Source organism: Manacus candei, unplaced genomic scaffold (genome assembly GCF_025592945.1).
Source record: "Manacus candei isolate 608988 ecotype Guabito, Panama unplaced genomic scaffold, ASM2559294v1 h1tg000126l, whole genome shotgun sequence".
In the NCBI taxonomy this organism is placed as follows: Eukaryota; Metazoa; Chordata; class Aves; order Passeriformes; family Pipridae; genus Manacus; species Manacus candei.
The window spans coordinates 1,617,819-1,642,035 of NW_026138174.1; the positions used below are offsets into that span (position 1 = coordinate 1,617,819).

General features: G+C 46.3%; 1 protein-coding gene across 6 annotated transcripts in view; it reads right to left on the minus strand.

Moving 5' to 3' along the window:
• PDE9A (phosphodiesterase 9A) overlaps window positions 1-24,217 on the minus strand; it is a 50,304-nt gene that overhangs the window by 8,269 nt on the left and 17,818 nt on the right. Inside the window, exons 1-8 of one of the 6 annotated variants that reach the window (XM_051770828.1) lie at window positions 20,110-20,386; window positions 18,445-18,499; window positions 17,529-17,599; window positions 13,316-13,400; window positions 8,934-9,015; window positions 6,573-6,647; window positions 3,481-3,567; window positions 266-370 (exon numbers count right to left, since the gene is read on the minus strand). In XM_051770828.1, the coding sequence (XP_051626788.1) occupies window positions 266-370; window positions 3,481-3,567; window positions 6,573-6,647; window positions 8,934-9,015; window positions 13,316-13,400; window positions 17,529-17,550 (456 nt within the window). In that variant the 5' untranslated portion in view covers window positions 17,551-17,599; window positions 18,445-18,499; window positions 20,110-20,386. The other 5 variants (XM_051770827.1, XM_051770830.1, XM_051770829.1 and 2 more) reach the window with 5 other exon arrangements.

Consider the following 24,217-nt stretch of genomic DNA (forward strand, 5'->3'; position numbering starts at 1 on the left):
AGCACACATGTGGAGAACATTCTGTGTCCCAGATGAAGACCATACCCACAGGCCATAATTCATTAGGCTTTGGGATCTGATTCCTGGATGTTTCATGCTATCAGAGAGTCAAAAGAGCTTCAGTGTACAAATTGGGGATATCCAGGAGGTGAATTTAGCTTCCCAGCAGTCTCAGAAAGCTGTGTAGGTGCTTGGGGTCTGGAATGGGGTGGATGAGTGGGCCCCACAATGGAAATGGGGTGATGCTGTTGAGGTGGGGTCATACCTGGAGTCTGCAGAGCGAGATCATGCTGTACATCATCTGGGTCACGCAGAAGCAGTGCCGGAAATTGTGGAAGGGGTTGTTTCTGTAATTGTCATGAATACACAGCTGCAGAGAGAGGGAACGAAGCAGTCAGGCACAGGAGAGCTGTTTCCCAGCCACCCTGGAATCACTGTATGTCCCTAGAGGAGCCCTGTGGAGACCAGTAGTCTTTTCTGCTAGGACAGAGTGACAGCACAAGACCCTCTGACACACTCTGCCTTCCTCGGGGGGAGGGGGAGAGATTTCTGTGTTTCCAGAATTATTCAGCAGGTAAAGCTCACAGCAAATTCTCTCTCATACCATCAGGCAATGGGTAAACATCCCAGCACAGCTGTAATGGCACCTCAGTTCTCAGACAGGACTCTGTTCTCTTGTGCTGAATTTGTATTTCAAACTGTGTGGTGGCTAAATGGTGACTTTGGGGAGTGTGAAGAACTCAGAGCACATCCCCATTCCCCTCTTTTGCTGAGTGCAAACTGCAGCTCTGAAATCCTGAAGGCTGAAATGGGGTTGTTACTTCATCTGCAAATGCTCAGAGGTGGCACTTTGGGGACGTGTTGCTTGGCAAAGTGAAGATGTGAATGCACTCACTGTAGCACCCCTACACCTGTGTGGATTTCCTAAGCCAGGTAGCACAGGAGAGATTTAGCTTTTATGGGCTCATAGGGCTGATTGTTGTGTGGTTTAACTTTCTACAGATCCTGGCTCTGTGCTCTCATTCCATAGGCAAGGTGAAGCCTGTCTTTCCCTCTGTCCTCGCTACTGTCAACCAGGCTGGCTGAGTGAAGCTGGCACAGCTGGGTTAACACATGGCACAGTCACTATTCCAATGCTCTGGATAGCCTTTGGTATCCTGTTCCACACAAAAAAGACAAGTACTGGCAGGACTGCTGGACCCTGCTGCTGAATCCTCTGTAGCCTGGACCCTAGAGAGCCCTTATGCACATGCTTCAGGTACTGAGCCTGACTCAATGTCATGGGCAGAATTCCTGTCCCTTCTCCAGTTAATACTGAATTTACTTCAAGAGTCCTCATACCCCACCAGTATCAAACCCTTTAACCTGGGATCTGCCTTCTAGCAAGCCTCAAAGCTCTGGATTAGATCAAGAGAACTGTGGGGTTTCACTGTTTATTTAATATTTGGGGGCTTTGTTGCAAATGCTGTTCAGATTATCCTGCAGCAAGGTTTTTAGAAATTTATTTTAAAATGAATAACTAATGGCACAGGATGGTTGGCAGCCAGGCTCACAGGTGGTGGGCAATATCTCACAGCCTCCATATGGACACCCTGGCTGTGCTCAGGCACTGCACAACACTGCATGGGTGTAACGTACACATCCAGCACTGGAGCCCAGGGCATCCCAGGGGACTCCTGACTCAGAGCACTGAAGGGATGGAGTGACTGGGCTGTATTAGTCATCCTTTCCTCCTCTTTCTGGCACATTTCTGTAGCCAGTGGATGTGAGAGCAAGAAAGCAAGTGTAGGCACAAGGTGGCTTTTTCCAACCCACTTAAGTTCACACTGATGCTGTTGCCTAAAATCAAGGCATCGATGCCCATAGTGTGCCTGGGGAAGTATCACAGCTGGAAGAAGAGTCCTTGGGGCTTTTTTCAATCATCTTTCTTTCTGCAAAGCTAGTGTTTAAGAAAGGGAACCTCATCCCGTCCTACCTTCATAGAAAATACACAATAAACCCTTCTTGTTGTTCAGAAAGAATCTGTCTTGAATGCTGGTGGTAACAAATTACTTGGAGACACAAGCTAAAGGGAGCTGCCTGCAGTAATGCGTGTGGGTGGCGTGTTGATGCGTGTTGACATATCACCTTGTTTCCCATGTTTTCAGGCTGTGAAACAGGAGGAGGAGATTTTCTGTTTTATCTACTCTGTGCCAGCCTTGTTTGTATTTGGTTTCATCCCACCCCTTCTGTTCAGCTGCTTTCTAAGACCGACAACACCGAGCTTTCCATTTGTCCTTCTCTGGGGAGAGATTTCCTACGTCTTGATCATTTTTTTTTTGTGTCTCCTCTGAGGTAGTCATACTATTTCTCTAAGAAGGCTTCACCAGTGCTAGGCATAAATGTCAGGTGAGCCTTATGCCTTCTGTGGTGACATTTTATCCCTTATTCCAGACCCTGCTCAGCCTTGTGCCTGGTTGGCTTCACTCTGCAGCAGGACACCAAGCAGTGAGAGCCACTGGTGCTTCCTGCTCTTGCTGTGCTTCAACATGTGATGAACCCAGTGTTTCCTTTGTGTTTTCTAGCCACTCTCTGAATTTGTGGAATTTCTTCAGGCCTTTCTGAGAGTCTACATCCATGATGTAAAACAGTGCCCTCTATTCTGTGCAAACTCTCCGGGTAATTAGAAGAGATTAACGAGATTTAGGTCTTCACTACAGGACTGGTATGAAACATCTGTGTAATGAACTTCCCACCGTGATGTTTTTAATTATTATCTCAATCAATTTGTCAGACAGAGGGGTAAGTTTCAGTAGTTATAATTCTTCAGGCTATCCCTCGATCCTTTTTAAACAATGGATTAACAGATAAAATATTTCCTGTTCTACAGTTCTATAGGAACGTGATTTTTTTTTTCTAAGAAAGACAATATATTCTTCATCTTTTTATCAAATGCTTTCTTATGCTCTTCCTTGTACCTGAAAACTTACTGATTTTTAAATATTCCAGTGTTTCTTCCCTAGACATCTCACTTTTGGTATGATCTCATCTTTATCACATCTTGCGTCTCTGCAACATTCTCAACATTAAAGGCTGAAGCAAAGGAAGTTATTTAGCTTCTCAGCAATTCCTTTCCTTCCTGGCCTGCTCTTTTGCTCCCTGTGATTTAGTACATCTAATGATTATTGGCTTTTTTTGCCCGTATCTGATGACACTTGTCTTGCTTCCATTTACAGGAGGTACCAAGAGCATTCAGCAGAAATTAGTTGCTGTCAGTAAATGAAAACTCAGCAAATGAATGCAAAACAATTTAAAAAAAAAAAAGTCATCTGTGACCACAGGAATGCAAACATTTTCTGAAGTACTTAAATGTTAAGAATTTGTGTAGACTGACTGCTATTAGTGGAATTACTCATGTGAGTGAAGGTAATTCCACGGCCAAATGTCTCATTTATTGATTTTTGAACGTGAAAAATTGCATATATAATTCGAAATACTTACCAACCACCTCTTTAACGTGATAGGATTGATGTTGAAGTCTTTTACCAGCCCGAGGTCGTGGTACATGTGTTCCAAACAGCTCAGCATCTGCAGCCAGGAACAGACAGGTTATGGCCTTGGTAAATATCCCTTTATGATACACTGCAAAGTGAATTTCCTCCTTGCCAGCATCGAATAATTGCAGAGCCCTCTCGTTACGATGAAAGAAGGATGTTCAAAGGTTTCATGACGAAAGACAGTGCAAGAGGGGAGACAGAGAGGGCCTGAAAGCTTTTTGAAGCAGGCATATTGCTGTTGACTTGGTAGATTTTGTGCAGGGCTTTGAATCACACCAGCACTCTTCAGTAATTTAGCAATTCCTGCTCAGGAAAAAGCATTACCATTTTTCTAACTCAGCTGGGACATGTTCTAACGCTCAGTGAAATCAATGGGAGCTTTTCCACTGACTCCAAAGGCTTTGGCTGTACAGAAATGGATCAAGCCCTAGCTGGATAGAAAAATGACAGTAGAAAATAAGAGATCCTTAAAGAAACATTTATTCTAGGCATGTGACAATACCATCTTTCTTTATGACTTCTTGTCCTAATTCCACTATCTTAGCTCAGATCTCTTATTTAACGAAAGATCTCCTGTTATAACCCTATAAAACTGCAGCAGTTTTGTGACCGTTCCCCCTAGTCTGTAACTAGGAATCCCAATAGTTGAAATGCACAGGCAGGCAGCTCTTTTGAGGCAACATCTGCTCTGCAGGAGAAAAGGGGACGCAGGCAATTTAGCACCACCATTCCCGTTTAGTCATCTGGGCTTGAATGTATTGGAAAAAAAGATATTGATAATCCCAAGTGTTTGGGCATTTAACAGCAGCCACCAGTCAGAAACGGAACAGGCTTCCAGGAATTCAGGAGTTTGTGTATCTGCATTTCCATTTCTAAAGGCTAAATCTGCAGGGGATGAAATGTAGCCATTGTATTAGAAAATGCGGTTCTTAGGTTGTAAAGCCATCCAGGAGTTTCCAACATGATGAATATAATGTCACAAATACAGCCCTGGAGATATTTTTTGAGTTAGTTTTCCATTTTCTTAAAAACTCACCAGAAAAATGATTTAATCTAATGAAACTTTATATTTATCCAGGGAATAAACATAATTCATGGGGTTACAAGTGGGCTGACTTTGAGTCATCCAAACAGGAAGAGACTTTCCTGCAAGACCTGAGGGACAGTGTCACGAACTGAATTTTGCTCAGATCACATGGACAGCATTTTGCTGAAGATCCCCTTGTCCTATTCCTAGGTAGAATATATGTTTTGCAATAGTTTCATAAAAGACTTTCTGAGACAATTAACTTGATCCAGAAGGGCTGAATTACCCTCAGAAACACCTATATCCCCCCAGCTGTTGCCAAGAGAGCTTTGGGTGAGTGACAAGGTGACTCTAAGTCCCAAAGCTCTTGCCCCTGAACACATGAGAATCTCAGTTTTCATTTTTAGCTTTCTTGATGAGCAGCAAAAGCTTGAATAAGGGACTTTTTTAAGGCTTGAAAGTGAGAGGGCATTTGAGAAAGAGAACACAGGGTTTTGCTGCATAGCTCTGTTTACTGAGATGCTGCAGAGCACATTATTCATTTGCTTACAGATGATTATGGTTTATGACCTGCCTGTCCCACACGTAGGCAAATGCTCATTGCTAAACAAGCAACTGGAATATTGACAGAATTGAAATATTCTCTGTAAATACAAACCAGAGCTAAAAGGGTGAGATAAACCCCTATGGTGCTCAGTTCAGCAGAGCTTGTGTGGAGTCTTATTTTTGAGCAGCGCTCCTCCTTGCAGGGCATGCCTAATCCCCATGCCCTCTTGTTAGCCTCCTTCATGCCTCCATATAGTGTTTCCTAGTACTCTGAACGAGTTACTGTGCTAAAATATTATCCCTCAGCACTCAAGAATCCGTGGATAATGGTTTTTGTTTCTCCTTATTCTTTCTTAATAGTCAGGACAATGAGCCAACAGTGTTATGGTCCACCTGTCAGAGTGTAATTCCTTCTTGCTGCAAAGACCTGACAGGAGTTTAAAAGCTGGGGGCAAGGCAGATGCATGGCCTTGGTACAGAGAAAAGGGGCTGGAGAGGGGGCAGGGGCTGCAGAGCACCTCTGACCACACGAGGGAAGCTCTGCCAGACTCTGCAAATGGGAGATGGACCTCAAGCCACCAGAGAGTCCTTCTCTTGTTCTACCAGACAGAGGAAATATCCTGAAGGGAATATGATATTCCTGTGGATGCAGTATGGGGTGTTTTTTTCCTTGTCATGTTGGACTACAGGTGCTGAGTCAGAGTGACGCTTGTATGCACAACATCCAGTTGAGAAGGTGATTAAGGAGACTGGTGCTGGGATTGCTGCTGGAACTACCCAAGCCTTCCCTTGGGAAAAACCCAGCACTGAGTTTTTCCTGAGGGAGATTTGATTGTATTTGCTGAACCCGAATTTACATAAGCTGTCCCTTCTTAGTATCCTTCTCCTTCATGTGTCTACAGAGGTTTGCACAGAACGTTCTGCAACACAAGTGATGGACCATGAATAATACCAGTAGCAGTAACAAAAAGAAGAAAATGAAGCAAAAAGAAAATGCTAATTGGCCGTGCAGACAGCTTTGCAACCTCTTCAGAACACACTTCAGTGTGATTCACACCCCTTGGCTGAAGGGGTGTGAATCAATGCGTGAACCTCTGCCTGCTGCCTTATTGATTTGAGTGGAGTTATTGATGATGTGCTTAAGCACACACTTCGCTAGGGATTGATTTGTTCAGATAAAATGGCATGAGAGAACTCATGTGTCAGTAATAATAGTGCATCAGTTGTGGGACATCACTAGGAAGGGACTAAATTAAAAACAAAGAGGAATCAGGATATGATAATCAGTATAATCTGCCTTGCATCAGTTAGGAAAAACTACTGTACATAGTTTGTGTGACATGAAAATAAAAGAAGTATAGAGAGTAGGCAGCAGAAAAGGGGGAAAGCACTGCAGACTGTCTCTCTTCTGGCCTTGTTGATTCTCAGAAAGTTAGCTAAGCCAGCTAACGTGGCATCCCTACCTCGTTGGGCTCCCACAGCCAGACGTCAAAGGTTGGTTTCCGAAGTGCTTCGATGGTCTCCTGGGACAGCATGTACTGCAGACAAAAAGGCACTTGGCATAAGTAGGGGTGTCACTGGCATGGGACCTGCTCTTGGAATGTCTCTGGGACTCATGGGGTTCCTTTTACGAGGGGTTTAGCCCATATTTCCCAAGGATGTCTCCCGACTGTCTCCCCTCTTCCCATCCACCCCTCCTCACCCTTCCCACCAGCTGCTCATGGTCACACCAGGATGTCCATGCCTGATGGATGGAGATCCTTCTAGAGCAGAGAGGTGCAGGGTTTGGGAAAAAAGGGAGGAGAGCAGAGAGGTGTTATGGACAGGGAAGTGAGTAAATCCAGCATGGTAATATAAAAGACACAGATCCATCCCTGTCTGCACTGGTTCTGCTGCCTGCAGAGCACGTCTGATTCTGCTGCCTGCATCCAGTTATGGCTGGATGGTGTGAGGTGTCTCTGCTTACAGTGTTAAATTAGCTGGTGGGTATGATATATTTATTTTCAGATGATTTATGCTCTCGTTTTGAGTGTTTTTTTCGAGAACGCCCACAGTTTCAAATTGGTTGTCAGCCTGAAAGATTCGAGTGATTTTTTATCGTTACGCTCAGAAGCTTAAAACAAAATCAAGCTCATTCACCAGTTACAATTGCATACAAAATGAAAACAAGGAACACGGAGGGTTAAAAGACATGGGGAGATCAGGGCTCCACCATTCATCTTTCCAAGACTCCATTCATCAGAGTCGTTCTGGGACTCAAAAACCTTGTGGCTTTGATTGTGCCATTTACCATGGCTGTCCCTAGTTTGGGATTATTGTCCCGAGAGGGTGAATGATGTTTTCTGAGCCAACAAATTTTTTGGTGCTTAATCCTAGGAGGAACAACTCTGAAGATCAGTTTTCCTTCTTGAGAAGGCAAGTCTTGCTTTTGCCTTTATAATGTGCATTCGTTGTGACGTTCTGCAAGAAAACTGCAAGTTAGCAGTACAGATTTGTTGCTGTGTACAAGATGTAAGTGTCATAGTGACATCTCCCTTCAGTGTACTCCCTTCACTGCTCCCCAGACTCACTGGCACGGGACAAATCCAGCACCTGACAACTGATGACAAATTTTGCAAATCTCTCCAAACAGAACCCAAACTTCTAAACCCAAAATTCCCATGAGTTTTGGTCTCGGGGTAATACAAAAATACAAACTAACAGTTTACTCTGCAGTCAATAGTGCAACTCTTCCTAGCACTTGTTGTCAGTTCAAGGTCCTAATATCAGAGCAGTACATCAAGGTTTGATCTGATATATATACTTATCAAGGGGGAAAAAAAAGTCTGATTTAGAACTGATATGTTTTGTGAAATCGTGTGTTAGTGTCAGGAGCACAAGCCTCTTGGGCAAAAGTTAATTAAAAGAAATATAAGTCCCATGGTCTTTGCTTCAGAGACCTGGAGGTCACTTTTGCCAGACAGAGCAGAATAAACAGCAGAATTTACAGCCTGTTGCTCTGTAAGGCTCTGAAGGCCAATATGCAAGGATTCATGTCCATGTCACACACCTGCATCACACGAGGATTTCAGAGTGGCTGAGCCAGCTTTGATGTGTGCAAGCCCATGGTTCAACTATGATTTGCACACTTGTGAGCTGGTGTTTTGTCAAGCTGTGACCTGGGCACTGAGCAGACACAACCTGGCAGCTTTTAATAACTCCTGGGGGCAAAGGTTGCCGGTGCTGGGACCAAAAATCCTGTGTTCTTCATGGTTTCAGCCTCATTCATCACTCTGGATTTGTACTTGTACTTGCCCAGGAGACATTTTTCTTCCAGTGTTACTGTTTTCTCCAGCAAATACACTAACTCATTTTCACAGGGACAATGAATCATTCTGGAGAGAATCCAATGTCGCATTTTCTCTTTGTTTCCCTGGGTGAAGCATCCCCATAAATTACTTTTTAAATTAAAAAATAATCCATTAGGAGAGAACAGGAAGGAGCACTACTTTCAATTAGAGTACAACATTGTAGGGTATTTTTGATTGTTGCTATGAGTGTGGAGAATAAACAAATATAAACCAGACAAAGGAGCGTTAAATGTTGACGAATGCAAAATGTTCATTAACATTTCAAACACTAATGAGCCTTCAAGTATTAAAGACTACTGAGGATTGAACTTTAAGTCACTGCAGGCAACTGACAGCTCACAGGGGTTTTGGATCAGGCTTTGGATTTAGAGTAACTAGGAGATAATGGCTGGGGAGTTATGCACTGAAAAGCAGAGCTTGTCAGGATGGCAACCATGTAGTAGGATTTTGGGAAGAGGAAGCAGTGAGTGGTACCTTTGGGTAGGATGGTACATCCCTTCGGGGAGCCGGTCTCTTGTTTTCATCCAAAAAGCTGTACTTGCAGGGACAGTTAGTCCTGAAATGAAATATTCATCTCTTCGCATTTTGGGAACGGAAACACAGTGCCTTGAAAAATGCTGGAAGTACTCTAGTCTCTCAGTAGGCATCTCAGAGAATTACCCCACTCCCCAGCCTCTCCCTTTCTAATGTGGTGCTGCTTAAATGCTTTAAAAGTGTGATCCTCTTTAGAATTTTCTTCCCTTGTGCAACACCTCTGTTGTCTCCTCTCCATCTATTTGCATTCAAGGGAGGAGGGTCTGTGTATCCATGGATACTTAATCACTTCTATTTAAACCAAGTAACTTTCAGTGCTGTCCATGGCAGGCATCCTTCTCCAAGGCTGGCAGAGCCCTGCCAGGGACCATGCTGGGTATGGACACTGGCTCACCTGTGCTTATTTACTAGTGCAGGCATCCACTGAGCCTTATTGCAACCCAGCTCCAGGACTTGTGAAAGCTTGGGTAACACCATCCATTTTGATGGAATGACCATCTTGCCTGCTGCCTTTCATGTGGGACAACAGCAGTGAGGCACAGACTTGGCAGACACGTCTGCTTGGCTCCCCAGTCCTGGAGGAAAGGAGTCACTGCCAGAAATTACAGGTAATTAACACTTGCCTGGTTATTAACACCAGCACCCACTGTCAGTTAGCTTTTCTTCCTTCCTCTGCATATTGAAAAGCCAAGCTGAGCAGAGGATCAGGGGAGACCTCATCACTCTCTACAACTCCCTGAAAGGAGGTTGTAGCCGGGTGGGAGTCGGGCTCTTCTCACAGGTAACAAGTCACAGGAGGAAATGGCCTCAAGCTGCAGCAGGGGTGGTTCAGGTTGGGCATCAGGAAGAATTTTTTCATCAAAAGGATTGTCAAGTGTTGGAAGGGGTTGCCCGGGGAGGTGGTGGAGTCCCCATCCCTGGAGGTGTTCAAGGAACGACTAGGTGTGGCACTCAGTGCTCTGGTCTAGTTGACAAGGTGGTGATTGGTCAAAGGTTGGACTTGATGACCTTGGGGGTCTTTTCCAACCTAAATGATTCTGTGATTCTGTAACTGGTGGTGGGAGACGCCCAACATCCTTAGAGCCTTCAAGAACATCGAGGTGCTGCGCTGCAGTAGGAGAGCAGTTTCTCTCCTTACAGCCACAATACTTTAACACAGCATGTGTTTCCCAGGTTATTTGTTCACATGGGCTTTATTAACTCTCCTGTGAGGCCAATCTGCTTGCCTTTTGCAGTTATAGAATCATGGAATGGTTTGGGTTGGAAGGGACCTTAAAGATCATCTACTTCCAAATTCCCTGCCATGGGCAGGGATGCCATTTACTAGATCAGGTTGCTCAGGGCCACATCCAACCCAGCCTCAGACAGTTCCAGAGATCTATCCCCGTAGTTCTAACATTTGGATTATCCTTTCTCATTTTTCAAGCCTCCTGCCAAAGGAAGCTAAAAGAACCCCCCCAAAAGAAGCCAAGCAAAGCATTCCGCTAACTTTATTTGTCCCTTTTATGACTATTTCATATATTCTGTATTACACCTCTTTTTAGTGCTTCTCTCCTCTGTTGGGAGTTGGTCCATGTGTCTTTTCTTAACATTGATGTCTGCTGTAATTTCTGGTGGCAGTGTCTGAATTCTGTGAAAGTTGTGTCATCTTACAGTTCATGGTGGTCAGCTGACTTCAACCAGCTGCCTTTTCCTGCCCTGTTTAAGGAGATTCTCAGTTGGTGAAAAGCTGTCTTAATCGTTTCTAAAGCTGTTTCCTCAAAACTCCACTGTGTGGGGCATTAGTTGGATAAAAATATTGAAATTGGGGCATTCCTTGCCCTAATTGGAGCTGACTACCAGGGTTAGCTGAGGGTCAGCCAAATATCTCTAATTCCCAGCTGTAGCGAGATATTGGAGCCTTCATCCCAGCACACTGGGGAACACACCAGAGCCAGGATGCATCAGACCTTTACAAATGTAAAACTGTATCTGCAAATGATCATGATTTTAAATGACACTATAATGCTATTAGCATCTGCCAGTGGAGAGTGCAAAAGGCAGACAAGCAGAAAGAAAGCAATTTGAGGGGATGCAAACGAGGCTGCTCTGCTCTTCCGAAGAGGAGAGATGCACAACTCACCGTGCACAATGACTTTTATAAACCTGGCTGTTCAACCTTACTCTGTCATTTGGTAACAGCAAATATAAGAACAGGTAAACATACAGGAATACAGCTGTGTCCACTCTGATGTCACTGAAGGAATAGATGCACTCACACATATTGATGAACATTAATTAAATTCGGATGTGATCCCTGATTGCAGCTGCAGTGCGTTATCTAGCAAATGACACTGTACAGGGGATGACAAGTCTAAATAGGAGCAAATACATTTCCACTTGCCCTGGGACGCCTCTGTTCCCCTACTTATCCAAGGGGAGAGAGCTTGCTCAGCTTTCTCTGATGTGAAGCATCCCTAGGCTGGCGTCACTTTAGGCCAGTGGCATGGCTCCTGTGGAGTTAAGGTAGCTTGGGAATAGGGATCCACAGCTCATTCCCATCCTGCTGCTGCTTGGAGACCCAAACCCTTAGGGTACAGGTAATCATGGACAGAATTCTGGGCAAGGAGGAGAAGCTTCTGTGCAGCTGGGAGGAGGAAGACCCAGCTCCAGGTAACCAAGAGGAGCTGTGACAGGCAGCTGCCATAATGATGTGACACAGAGTGACTCAGAGCAGAGCGAGCTGGGCTCCTGCTTCAGCAAAACCAGCTGTGCAGTGTGAGCTCAGAGCAAGCCAGTGTGGGTGTCTGTGCCCAGAAATACCTGCTGATGAGCTCCACACCCATTTTTACCACAGCTTCCCAGCCTCACGCCCCATGCTGGTCTCTGGCTTTCGTCATATCTCACTCTGAGCCCTTGGCGAAGACCACACCCCAGCTGGAGCCAGCTGCACTGGGAACAGGTAGCACTCCCCATTCTGCCTTTTCTTGGTAACAGATTACTGTTTATACTACAAAACATAGACTGCAAGGTGACAAGACCTGAAAAACGAATGAATCATGGCTGCTGAGACAGTCTCGTACTTCCCGAAGTGTGTGGTGGCAACTCAGTGAACACAAAGTTGCCATTACTTCTGGTTTTGGTCTTAATTTTCTATCCACCTGTGCATCACTGTGCTCCTAAGTGCAGCTCTCCCAGCTCCCTACAACAGCTGAAGGAAGGACAAGTGGACACATGCCTTATTCCCATCACTGCCAGCACATATCAGCACACGTGTTTCGCGTCTGCTGCCAACCCGAGCTCTGAGTTTTCTGACGAGATTTCCTCACACGCCTCAACAAGAGATGGTGCAAGTCACAGGGCGAGCTGCAATCCGCCCTGCTGGTATAAATCTGGGGCAGACCTGGGGTTAATAATGTTACTCTGCGTTTATGCTAATATGACAGCTGAATTTGGCCTCAGACTTAATGGGAATGTATTATTGTTGTGCCTCCTGACATGTCTGGATAACAACATTTGTAAAAGCGAGTGATTATAAAGTCCGAATCTTTTAGTGAATCTCCTACTACCCTCAATAGGAAACAGTTTTGATTAAAGGTCAGAGAGTTTGACCCCAGATGAAGAAAATGAGAGAGGCTGTCAAGACAGCATATTTCCATTTGCTGAGAAAAATCCTCCTCAGCCACATTTTGAGGAACATGGTGTATCCCTCCTCAGCAACCTTCCCAGAAGTATTCCTAATCTCACAGTGACAATTTGTTTGTCCTAATGGGATATTTCAGTGACACAGGGGGGCACTTTCCAGCAGAGAACACGTACTGTACAAAATGCAATTTTTTTCTGCTGGTGTTTTAATTACAGTGAAACCAAGCTTCACAATCACCGTGAGCCCCTGAATTAGAAAGCAAATTCCCAATTTCTTGTTGAATTTGAAATGGATGATTTATAATAGCATGAGATCATAATTAGAAGAGCTGCTACATATTTATTTGGTATTTTCCCAGAACATATTGGAGTGTTAGCTGGTTCTCAACCAAACGCTGCACTGAACAGAAGTTCTTTTCCCATTCCCTCTCTCCCAGTAAATCTGGATGAAGAATTCCCACTCTGTGAAAAATAGCTGTTGCAAAACCTTTCTCTCTGTTCCCATGGCCCAAGCTAATTTAACTGATGAATGGCTATAGATCTTCAAATGTTAAATTAAAGCCACTGTCCTTAATGATTATCAGTTTCCTCGCTCTTTTACTTCTAAGCCCAGAAGGTAACTCAATTCTGCGGAAATGTTGCATTCGGGTTTGAAACCAGATCCTTATTTCTGTGGTCAAGTCCAAAGCAGAACTTACCTGCTGCTTCTTGCTGCCATTTCCTCCCTCATCTTTTTAATGTCGCGCTTGCATTTCTCAATCTCCACCACTTTCAGGCCTTCCACTGTCAACAAAGGAAAACAACAGGGGTGTTACCATGGCAAAAGTCGCGGGATCTCTTTTCAAAGAGCTTTAAACAGTGGGGTTATCCAGTGAGCCAGCAAGCCCTTACAGACTGCCTTGGTTCTCACACATGCAGGTGCTGCCAAAGCGATATATCTTGGAAACCCACAGGAATTCTCCGCTGCCAATTTAGTTAATAGCCACAGTATTTTTAATTCACAGAATGGCTACAACGTCTCAGCTTTTCCAGGATTGCTAGCAGCAGCCGGCTGTTCTGGTGCCTTCACTTCTCTGCTGTAGAACACGAATCAAAGGAAATCCTGAGCAAAAAACCCCTCCCGCGATGGGATGATAAGCGCAGGCAGACACGTCCCAGTAGGATTAGAATTCCCATTAAGATAAAAGGTTTTAATTTGAAAGTTCACGCAGAGCATTGAGGAGCTCTGGGCTGCGTTGCTAGATACAGAAAAAAACAAAGTGAGAATGCGGGAGGGAGAGAAAAACGCTGAAAAGTTTTGCTCTAATGATTGATTTCTCTCTCCTTTTTTTTTTTTTTTTTTTTTTTTTAGGTATTGAAAACCTGTCACTTTGTTTTGCCGATCAATTTTGTAATCAAAGGTTGCTTCTGCATGCGGCTCAAAAATCCTATATTTCCCTTCTGTACGTAACTGTGAGAGCCACAAGGCAAAAAGTTTGATTGCCTGTTTATGCAGCACACACTTTATTGTAGCCACGAGAACCCAACTCAGTGTGAGTATGGGTATTCTCCCTTTTCTTTCCCCCTCAGCTGGAGTATCACTGTGCTCAAGGACATAACATAGCACCATTTATTACGTATATGTCATTCAAATGCACTCATTTCACAGCTCGTTTGTTTACGGGACTCACTGTTTGCATGGACAAGCTGTGGTTCAGGGAACTCCAGGGAATGTGCAATCGGACAATCAGTATTCAGTAACCTTCTTGGAAAATCACAGTCTGAATCACACTTATCTGGAGAGCAGCATGTAAGTGATAAAAACCTGCCTTGAAGGGCACAACTCTGTAGATAAGCAGAGACCTCAGTTTTGTTTTTGTTTTGCCAGTAACAACAAAGGTTGCTGTTGGAACTGGGAAAGGGGAAAGAGATGTGTATGAACCAAGCCCAAAATACTAGGAGAGGAAAGGGAAAGGGGTTTGATTTATGCTTGTTTAAAGGAATACACTCTGTTTAAAAATCCCATGTCCAAATTTATATTTTTCTGTCTATCATTGTTACAAGCAATTTCTTTGGGTGATCACAATGTGATGACACAGGTAAGTTGTTGTCCTGCTTGTTCAAGATTTTTGTTCTGGCTACTTGGCTGCACTTTTCTGGGGTACTTTGTTCAACTGCTGATGATCAGCTCCAGCTGAGCCATAGGACCCTTGCTGCTGTGTGCCACCTTGGTTCATTGATCCATGAGAAATTCATGGGTATCCCATTTGCCAAGCAGTCTAAATGGTGTCTGGTGCCTGTTTGAAGCAGTGGGAGCAAAGCAGAGTTACCAGAGTGACAGGGAATTGGGGCAGGCAACTGCAGGGAGGAGTCCTGGTGAAAAATGGCAACCCTGAGGATTTTTTCGTGTTGCATCTCCTTGGTTTTCATCCCAAGCCTCTCCAGGGGAGCAGAGAATTTACATAATTATTTTCTTAAGGTAGATGTGAGATGCTTACAAATTGCAAAGGGCTTTTGCCAGCTTCCTTATTCATGTGTGGGCTGCTGTGCAAACACTGGAGCAGAGTGAGTGAAGCCACGGGACAAAGTATTCCCAGTGCTTGCTCGGCGTGGACTCATTTTCCAAGGGGAAGTGACAAGCTTTAGCTGGGATTTAAAAATCAGTTAAAGAATTTGGCTCCTTGAAAACACATCTCTGACGTGGTCTCTAGGCAGGAATGGGAAGGAAGCTGAGAACATTCCATGTGAGGCGCAGATGTAGCGCTGTCATGAGCACTTATCCCCACACACACGTCCCCTCTGGGGAAGAAATCCTGGAGATCACATGTGAAAGTGGTGGAAAAGGGATCTCTGAAGGAGGCAGGAGTAAAGGCAAAATAAAAGCACGATTCTTTTCACATTTGGCTTGCAAATGATAAATGGCCTTGTCATGTGCACTGATTAAGGGGCCATTATATTATTCTGCAGCAAGAAATACCTTCTGAAAAGACCCTGTGCTGTCTAAATAAATCCTTGGGCTGAATCCAGCAATGAAACATGGCTCTTAAAGCAACCTCTGGGAGCCCAGCTCGAGCAGGGAGGTTGGACACTCCCTTTCTCCCACAGTTTTGCTTTTTAGAAACGACAGCCAGGGATTCTTTCAGAACGCTGCAGATTTAGCCCCATTGCAAACTCTGGAAGTCCAATTTCAAGCAGATGGGTGCACTTGTAGACTTGCAACCTGGGGAGCTCCTTCCTTCCCACAGGCTGAGGCTGCTGGAGCTGGGACTGGGAGTGCTCAGGGAATCTGGCAGCCGATTGGTACATCAGATGCTAATTCCATCAGCAGAGAGAACCCTCCTTTGGGGACCAGGGAATTCAGTTCACCTGCATGGCACAGCAGCTCCAGGTAGGCTGCCTTCCCTAAACCAGCAATAAATTGCTGGAGTGTGCACGTGCACAAGTTTTCCCTGCTGGCAGTGTCACGAAGTCCTTCCTTATCTCCCTCCACTGCCTTGGGCTGCCAATGCTGAAGGGCAGCATGTGTACCAGGGATCCCAGGGGATCACCAGGGGTCAAAAGCAGCCCTTATCTGGCTGGGATGGTTGCTTCCCTGTGCTGCCAAGGAGATAGAAATACCCACAGGAACATTTGCCTCATTTGCTCTAGTCCATGGCATTTAGCTCTGAGCACTGGAGCTGGTCAGAAGTTTCATTGAAAATGCAGAGTGACTGAGCTAATTTCTCTCCCCCCCCCCCTCCACCCTCTTTTGGATAAAAGAATAAATCAGTGGAGCCCTGGGAAAAACAGCAGCCAAACAGACAGGAGGAATTCCTACTCAGGCTTTCTGCTGGGTGTAGGCACACTGCAGGCTACCCCCTCCATGGACATCCCACAGCACCAGGAGCCTGAGGCTGGGCTGGCTACAGGGAGAGGTTCCTCTGCAGCTGCTCTTCGAAGAAGGACATTTTTTTCCTCTCCCTGCTGACAAAGGCATCAGTCTCACTGAGCAGCTGCAGGGTCAAGGTACCTTCTGGTCGGGGGAAGTTTCAGGAAAACAACTTCTTCCATGAACCAGAAACTTTTTCTTCTTTTTCTTTCTTTTTTTTTTTTTTTTCCCAGCCAGCTCTAGTGGGAAAGTGCTTTCTGCAGCTGCAGTGCTGGGAAAGGCTCTGCCCACTCCTGACTCCAGTGCTGTGCATCTGCAAGGATGTGGCCTTTGGAATCGAAATGGTGCTGGGTGACAGTGCCTTATTCACACCCCTTCCCCGCCTCTCTGAGACCTATGTTAGGCATAATATACTGAAAAGAACTCAGATGATACACAGGGAGGGGGGGGGAAACCAAATGAAAAACCAGAATAGGAGCTCTTTGACCAGGTGAATTTAACTTGGTTGTCGCACAGTAACAACGCGGTCGTGTTACGGTGCAAGCATCCGACTGTGAGGGAAGGAGGGCAGTGGTGTTACCCCTGGAATTGCAGACCAATTGCCCCAGTGAGTGCTTTTAGGGACCACGAAGTGTGTGTGTAGAGGGATGGAGGGTCACTGCTGGGTGCAGGGAGGTGACAGGAAGCTGGGTCAGGGGGGACATGGGAGGACAGACCAGGGGGCTGGGATGTGGAAGATGGGGAGGTGGGCAATGGAGACCTTCTGCCACAGGGACATGGGAACACGTGGCCCTGGGCCCAGACATCAGCAGAGGGCTCGGGAGCCCCTCAAAGGGGAGGCTGGGAGGTGATCTGGACACTGGACACCAGCCATCCCACCCTGTCCTCACCGTGCCACCACAGGCTCCCACCATCCCCACGCCTCATCCCACGCTGGCCTGCAGACTTTTGGGCTCAATTGGGCCAAATTATGAGGGATTAGGAAAACAGAGGGGGCTGTGATTATAGCAGAGGTGATTCTGAGGCACCGGTTCCCACTGCAATAGGAATAAAGGGACACTCACATTCAACCTTTTTCTCCAGCATTGCCAAGTGATTAGCTACTTCCGTTTTCAGCTCATTGATTTTAAAAACCCTGAAAAGAAAACCCTCATGTATTAATGTTATACATTTAGTGCTGCACCTACCCTAGGTACTAAAGGACTTCTGCTAGAAATGCCTATATTTTTTCAGAGGATGGGGTCTTCCCAACCATGGCTGCCACAAGGAACAGCAAATTTTCCATGGAAATGCTAACATTTGGGCAGAAAATACACCCGGGTTTAATTTGCAGAAAAATTAACAGCCAATGATCTTTTTATGGCCCTGGGAATGTACTGTGGCTCTGCAACACTTCATCACCCCCTCTCTCAGCAGTGAGTTGCCATTGTAACCCCCCAGGGAAGCAAAGTTAAATTGATAATGCTTCGTCTAACAGCAGCGTCTTGGTGTCTGCACGCTCTGAAGCCCTCCTCCTCTCCTCCTTTTGAGTTACACTGGTGATTTGCTGAGCTGTGGTGGGATTGATCTGTCTTATTGAAACCAGCTGGAATGAAATAAGCAGCTGTACAGATGTTGAGAAATCCTCTCGGAGGAGGGACATTTTTGGGTGATAAAGGGGAAAACGAAACAAATCAGATTATTCGACTGTTCAATGAATGAGCATTTCTTTTGCTTCCTAAGAGGGAAGGAGCACAAGAAGAATATTTATATTTCCTACTTCATCTCCTTTTCAGATCAAAGATAATCACCAAAATCACTTTTGGTTTAAGCTACTGTATTGCTGTCAGCAGGAAATAACATGTGTCCCAGACCTAAATTTGGCAGACAGAGTGGGATTTGAAAGAGGTCTTAAATGCCCCTCTGCCTCCTGTGAAAATTTCACTTCAGGCTGATAAAAGAAATAGCATTTTAAATTAATAATGATGTTCAACTTCTTACCTCGAGAACTGCTCTGCAATCTGTCCCAATAAATTCTGGAACAATTCTTCTTTCTCTGAAAAAAAATCAGAGGGAGGCATAACAGAAAAACAGAGGAGAAAGGATGCCCTCAGCTCCCCTGCAATGTGGTGTCCCCAGACTTCCAGCTCTGGTGGTGAGGCATTTTGCCAAAAAATTGCTCTGGTCCTTTGAACAGTGACAGGGCTTGGGAATGACTCCTTATCTCACCTGCAGATTACAGTCAAGGGTGCTGGGTCCCTGAGAGTTGGCTTTCTTTAAGGCAGCACTCTTTGGATAGGAGGCACCTTTCACATTTCTTGGGGGGAACACCCAGAATCGCTGTCCAGGTTTGAAAGGTCTGGCTCACAATTACTGCCCCTACACCATCAGCACACTGTGACAGAGTGCCCACTAGCAACGCTACAGTTCATGAACACAAAAAAAAATATCCAGATTGCCTTTTAGTTTAACGTTGGGACGTTATTTTGGCACAAATTCACAAGGATCAAGCTGCTATGCATTAACTTCAGACAAACATGAGATGAAAAAGTGACTGTCCTTTAAGAAGGAGGTCCACCCTTCCTGGTTTGTGGGATGGACACCGCAGGGTACAAGCTTCTCAACCCCTTTCCCTTGAGAACATAGCTGGGACAGAGCTGCCACAGGGATCCTGTCAGGATCTCATTGCTTCCTGAGCTACTGCAGCAGTGGCCACACTGGGAACGCTCGTGCCAGCAGCTCCCCACCTCCCACTGCCAAATCCAGCTCTCAGGCTCTTCAGCTGGCTCAGGGGAAGCCCCAACCTCTTCCCAAGACAATCACAGGACTGCAATCACTAACTAACACAGGGAAAATCAAACAAGCCCTTAAAGCAGGACTCTAGATTTCGAGGGACAGTACACTTTAGGAAGGAAGACGTAAGATAGTGATGTTTTCCCACCTTTCAGTGTGTCCACACTGTGTTCACACGGACGGGGGGGGAAGCATAAATCACCTTTGCTGAACTGTGAGCTGCTCTTTTGGGATTGCTCCCTCTTTCCCCCACCAGCTAACGCAAACTGCACTGTGCTGCAGTCATTCCCGTTCCTGCACTGGGGCTGTACTCTTAGTTTCTCGTGCCCAAGGAGAGGAAATGCTGAATGCACTCATATACAGCTCGCAGATTACAGAACACCCATTTATACCCCACTTAGAAATACCTTGATGGCATTTCTGCAGCTACTTCATGCCCTTCCCCGAGGGAACACGACGCCTCACAAGCACAATCACCCAGGCAAAACACATCAGACAGAAATACAGCCCAGCATTTACAATGTATTTCTAAATAATAGCTCTTGTACCTGTTGAAAGGATTTGCAATTCTGCAGGTATTAGAGGTGTCAGAAACACTTGTCAAGAGCATTCATACTGCTGGTCAAAACAATTTGGCTGTTACCCCTGTGTCTCTAAACTGGAGCAAGCAATCTGTGCTCTGCAAGTCTCAGATCTAATTCCCTCTTTTTTTTTCTTTCTTTTGCTGTGATCCAGCTCCCAGTGGAGCGGCTAGCAGAGCAAAGGAAGAGATTAGTTCTCTTCACAGAGACCCATTTTTCGGTTTTCCCACAAAACCCAAGCGCTAAAACAAAGCAAATGCCATGTCCTATTTAAGGCAGGAGGAAAACTTACCGTGTGCTGCACCTGGGATGGCACCCGAGTCAGACAGTGAAAATAAGCGGAGAAACCCGTGTTCCTCTCACTCCAATGCTGCTCAGCCCTCTGACAGTGGCTGTAGCGTGCCAGAGACTGACAAGTTCCCTATAAACACCGTTCCAGTAAAAAAAAAACCAACCCAACAATCTTACTTTCACTCCCTCCCCCTGTCAAAACTCACTTGGAGTACTAGGAAATTCTCATCCAGGGAACAGTCAGCTGCAATCTGATGTTTATGGATGTAATAAAAGACTTTCAAAATGAAGATGTATGTTTTTATAACCCTAGGGTGCAGTAAAGATATATGACTAAGAGTGGCAGTTCATCTCATCTTAAAGAGACAAAGATCCATTTCTCTGCCCTGTTCCTTTCTGAGGGGGAGACCTCTGGTAACCCCTGTTTCTGAAGGAAATGAGACGTGGTTCCAAGATCGAGTAGTCTCACTTGTCCCCTCCTTTGCAGAACAGGAGGGTTACGTGTGCTTTTACGCTCTTTATTACCCTCTGCCTTCTTTTTTTTATACGTCTGGGCAGGGCTGATAGCCCAGGTGCACACAGATACCTTTTCCCTCAGCTTCTTCATTTCTTTTGCTGTGATTCCCTCTGTGAAAAGGAAATCCTACTGCATGTAGCTTGGGTACCTTGCCCAGGGTTTCCTGCTGCAGCACCCCAAAACCCAACAGCAACTCTCTTCTCACCTCACCCCCCCACAGCAGCACCGTGAACGTGCAGCGTTTGCAAACGCAGGCGCTCATCAAGTCAGATTTCTGCACGACACACAGGGTGTTTTACACCTGACAAAAGAAAATCAGAACCCACCCCTCCAGAAGGTGCTGCAATCGTGTAATTCTGGGCAGGGGATGGCCGGCTCAGGCTTCCCCGGGCTTCCCATGGCTCATTCCCGTGCTCGCTGCGGGCACAGGGACTTCGGCTCCTTGCCCGTTGGCCTCTGCCAATCTCAGCAGGGAGCTTGGCTGGGACATCACAGAGGAAGGAGCCATTTTGCCTTGTCTCCAGCAGGTCAGGGAAGAAAGCAGGTGTGGGGCAATATGGCAGGAGCATTTTTTCCTGTGACTCCCACCGTGGCCGGATTGGAGGGCTGGCAGAGAGCGCACACCTTCCCTGCTGGGCGGGGACCAGGGACAGGCTGAGGCAGCTCAGGTTACCCTGCACTGACACAGATGGTTTATTACCCACTGCCAAGTGCCCTCTGCTTTGCACGGCCCTGCTCAGCAATAACTCTTCCTCTACTCTCTTACCAGCTGGGATCAAGGCCAGGGAGCCACCTCCATCCTCCCACTCTCCCTGTCTCCCCTTGCCATCCTGCCAGCCCCAACAGGCTGCAGGCAGGGACTGCATGGGGTTTGGGGAGGTGGCTTGGTTCCCCTCCATCTTTTCTGCTGTGGCCAAGGAAGGCTGGGAGGGCATGGGCATCTCCCTCTCCCTGCCAGCACCAGGCTGGTGAATTCATAGAATCATAGAGTCAGCTAGGTTGGAAAGGATCTCTGAGATCATCAAGTCCAACCCTTGATCCACTACCACCGTGGTTACCAGACCATGGCACTAAGTGCCACATGCAGTCTCATCTTAAAAACCTCCAGGGACAGAGAATCCACCACTTCCCTGGGCAGCCCATTCCAATGCCTGATTACTCTCTCTGTAAAGAATTTCTTCCTAATGTCTAACCTAAACCTTCCCTGGCAAAGCTTAAGACCATGTCCCCTTGTCCTACTGACAGTTGCCTGGGAGAAGAGATCAAACCCCACCCGGCTACAACCTCCAGTCAGGGAGTTGTAGAGAGTGATGAGGTCTCCCCTGAGCCTCCTCTTCCCCAGGCTGAACAGCCCCAGCTCCCTCAGCCTCTCCTCATAGGACTTGTGCTCAAGTCCCTTTACCAGCCCTTGTTGCTCTTCTCTGGACTTGCCACATTTCTCAGAAACGATTCTGGCTTGGGCTTCTGTCTGAATTTCACTTTTCGTGGTTTGTTTGGATCTAGGTGGTCAGGGTAATTAAAAAAAACACAGGTGGACAGAAGCCTCAGGAAGGGGTGTGGGCTTCAAGCCCATGTCCGTGAATCACATCATATGGAGCACTGAATTCACTTGGCAGCCCAGGTTAATTTGGGTTCCTGCACACAATTTCCCAATCAGGTGAGTAATCCTGAAGCAGCTGGCCTCGTCCCAATGCAGGCATCCATGTGGGGGATGCATGCAAGGAGCAGCAGACAGGAGGAGGATTTTGGTCTCACAGTCTCTGCCTCTTTGGTCTTGCCTGAGCTGCAAGTGTGAATAAGCCTCCAAAAGGAGAACAGAGATGTTCCAGAATAAGAAGACTTAGACACAGTGACAAGCTTCTGTCTCTTCACCAGCAGCAATCTGCACAAGATCTTGTGTATTTAATCATTCAGGGGGGAAAAGCAGCCCCTGCAGATCTCTGGTGCAGTCACTGGTGGGCTCAGTAGTGATGGGCAAGGCAGGGTTGGCACCAGTTCAGACCTGGGCCCTCTAGCAGGCAGCTACACAGGTCTTGGTTGTGCTATTTCTCCCACTGCAAGCCAATATTCCTGGGGAGAGACCCTCTGTGCAGGTCCTAGAGAGCACATAAGCTGAAAAGGCAAATAACTGAGCAGTAAGTGAAGTGGGAGGTGAAGGCTCTGCCTATGGCCTCAGGCTGGTGATGTGGCTCTGATACATGGCCAGGATCCTGTCACTGGGCTGCTGAGCATGGAGGGGCAGGGGGGGAGCCCTTCCCACGTGCTGGCCTCCACCCCAGTCAGGCACTGCTCTCTTGGGTTTGCTCACCCATTTCCCCAGGTATGGGGGGATGCTTCTTTTGAAGGATCCACCAGAACAAGCTGGAGACAGAGGTGCAGAGAGAACTTGGGATAACTCAGCACATCTTGTGCTCTTTCAGGTCACATCCCTGGTGAGATCTTTAATGACTTGTTCAGCCACCCGAGTGCTTTGCTGCCCTGACTTTGGAGCAGTAGGAAAGTCCCTGTGCAGGTTTTCCTGCAACAGATCAGACTCACTTGATCTTCCACAATAGCTCCTTTCTCTGCTCTATCAGAAACATGACAGAGTCCAATTTTATTTCTCAAGAGCGTACTGCTAGTAGGATTTGTTAGTTTAATTGTCATCTCCATCAATATTGCAGAGTGCCTGAATCCTGCTAATTAGAGTGACAACACAGCCATTTTTTTGTGAGTTTTGAGCCAGTTCCACCATGAGGACACAGACCAGAGCCCTTCTGCTGTCGGGAGGGAGAGGATGCCAGCTCAATGGGCTTGGGAGTTTTAACACCCCAGAGAGAAGGAAGGGTTTGGCACTGGGGGGGTTGATGCTCTGCTTGGACAGCCATGTGCCTTCTGGTCCAGGGCCACAAGAGGAGGGACAACATGTGACTCAACAGTCCCACAGAGCAGCTCAGCCTTTGCCTTTGCCTTGCAGACAGCTGACCCCTGATACAACCACTGCATCCAACCCTCACTGGAATAATAATTTTTTTATTTCCAGCGGTCTCCCATGACTGTGGCCAGGAAATGAAGAACAGTTTCTTAGCAGGACTCTGGTGGATATCGCCTCTGCTGGATAAAAGCCACTGCTTATATTTTCCTCCCGAAGGATCATATTTTCCAGTCCCACCTTTTACAGTCTTTGTTCTGTTGAAGTGTGTGTCATTCTTCTCCAGCTGCCTGGGAGACTGGTGAAAAGAGGTGCATTGCCTCCCACCACTGTGAAAATTGGGGTGACCCCCTTTTTGGCATGTATTTGGATGAGTTGCTTTGGGAAGCAGAATCACACAGGCAGAGTTGTTTAAGAAGTAAAGACTAGAACAGAGCTGGGTTTTTTTATTCTTTCTACTCTCAGCAAAATGTCAGGAATGCTTAAGATTAATGACAACCCATGTGAAAGAGAAACAGATACCAAGGAACATTAGTTCCATCACACTCAGTTCAACTTTCACCCCCTTTCCACAGCAGACTCTGTCTTATGCTTTGGCAACCTGTGGCCAGAATTTTTCTTGCCCTTTTCAGCTTAGATCTTTGGAAATCCTTGTTTTATAAAATGCAGGGAGGGAAGAGA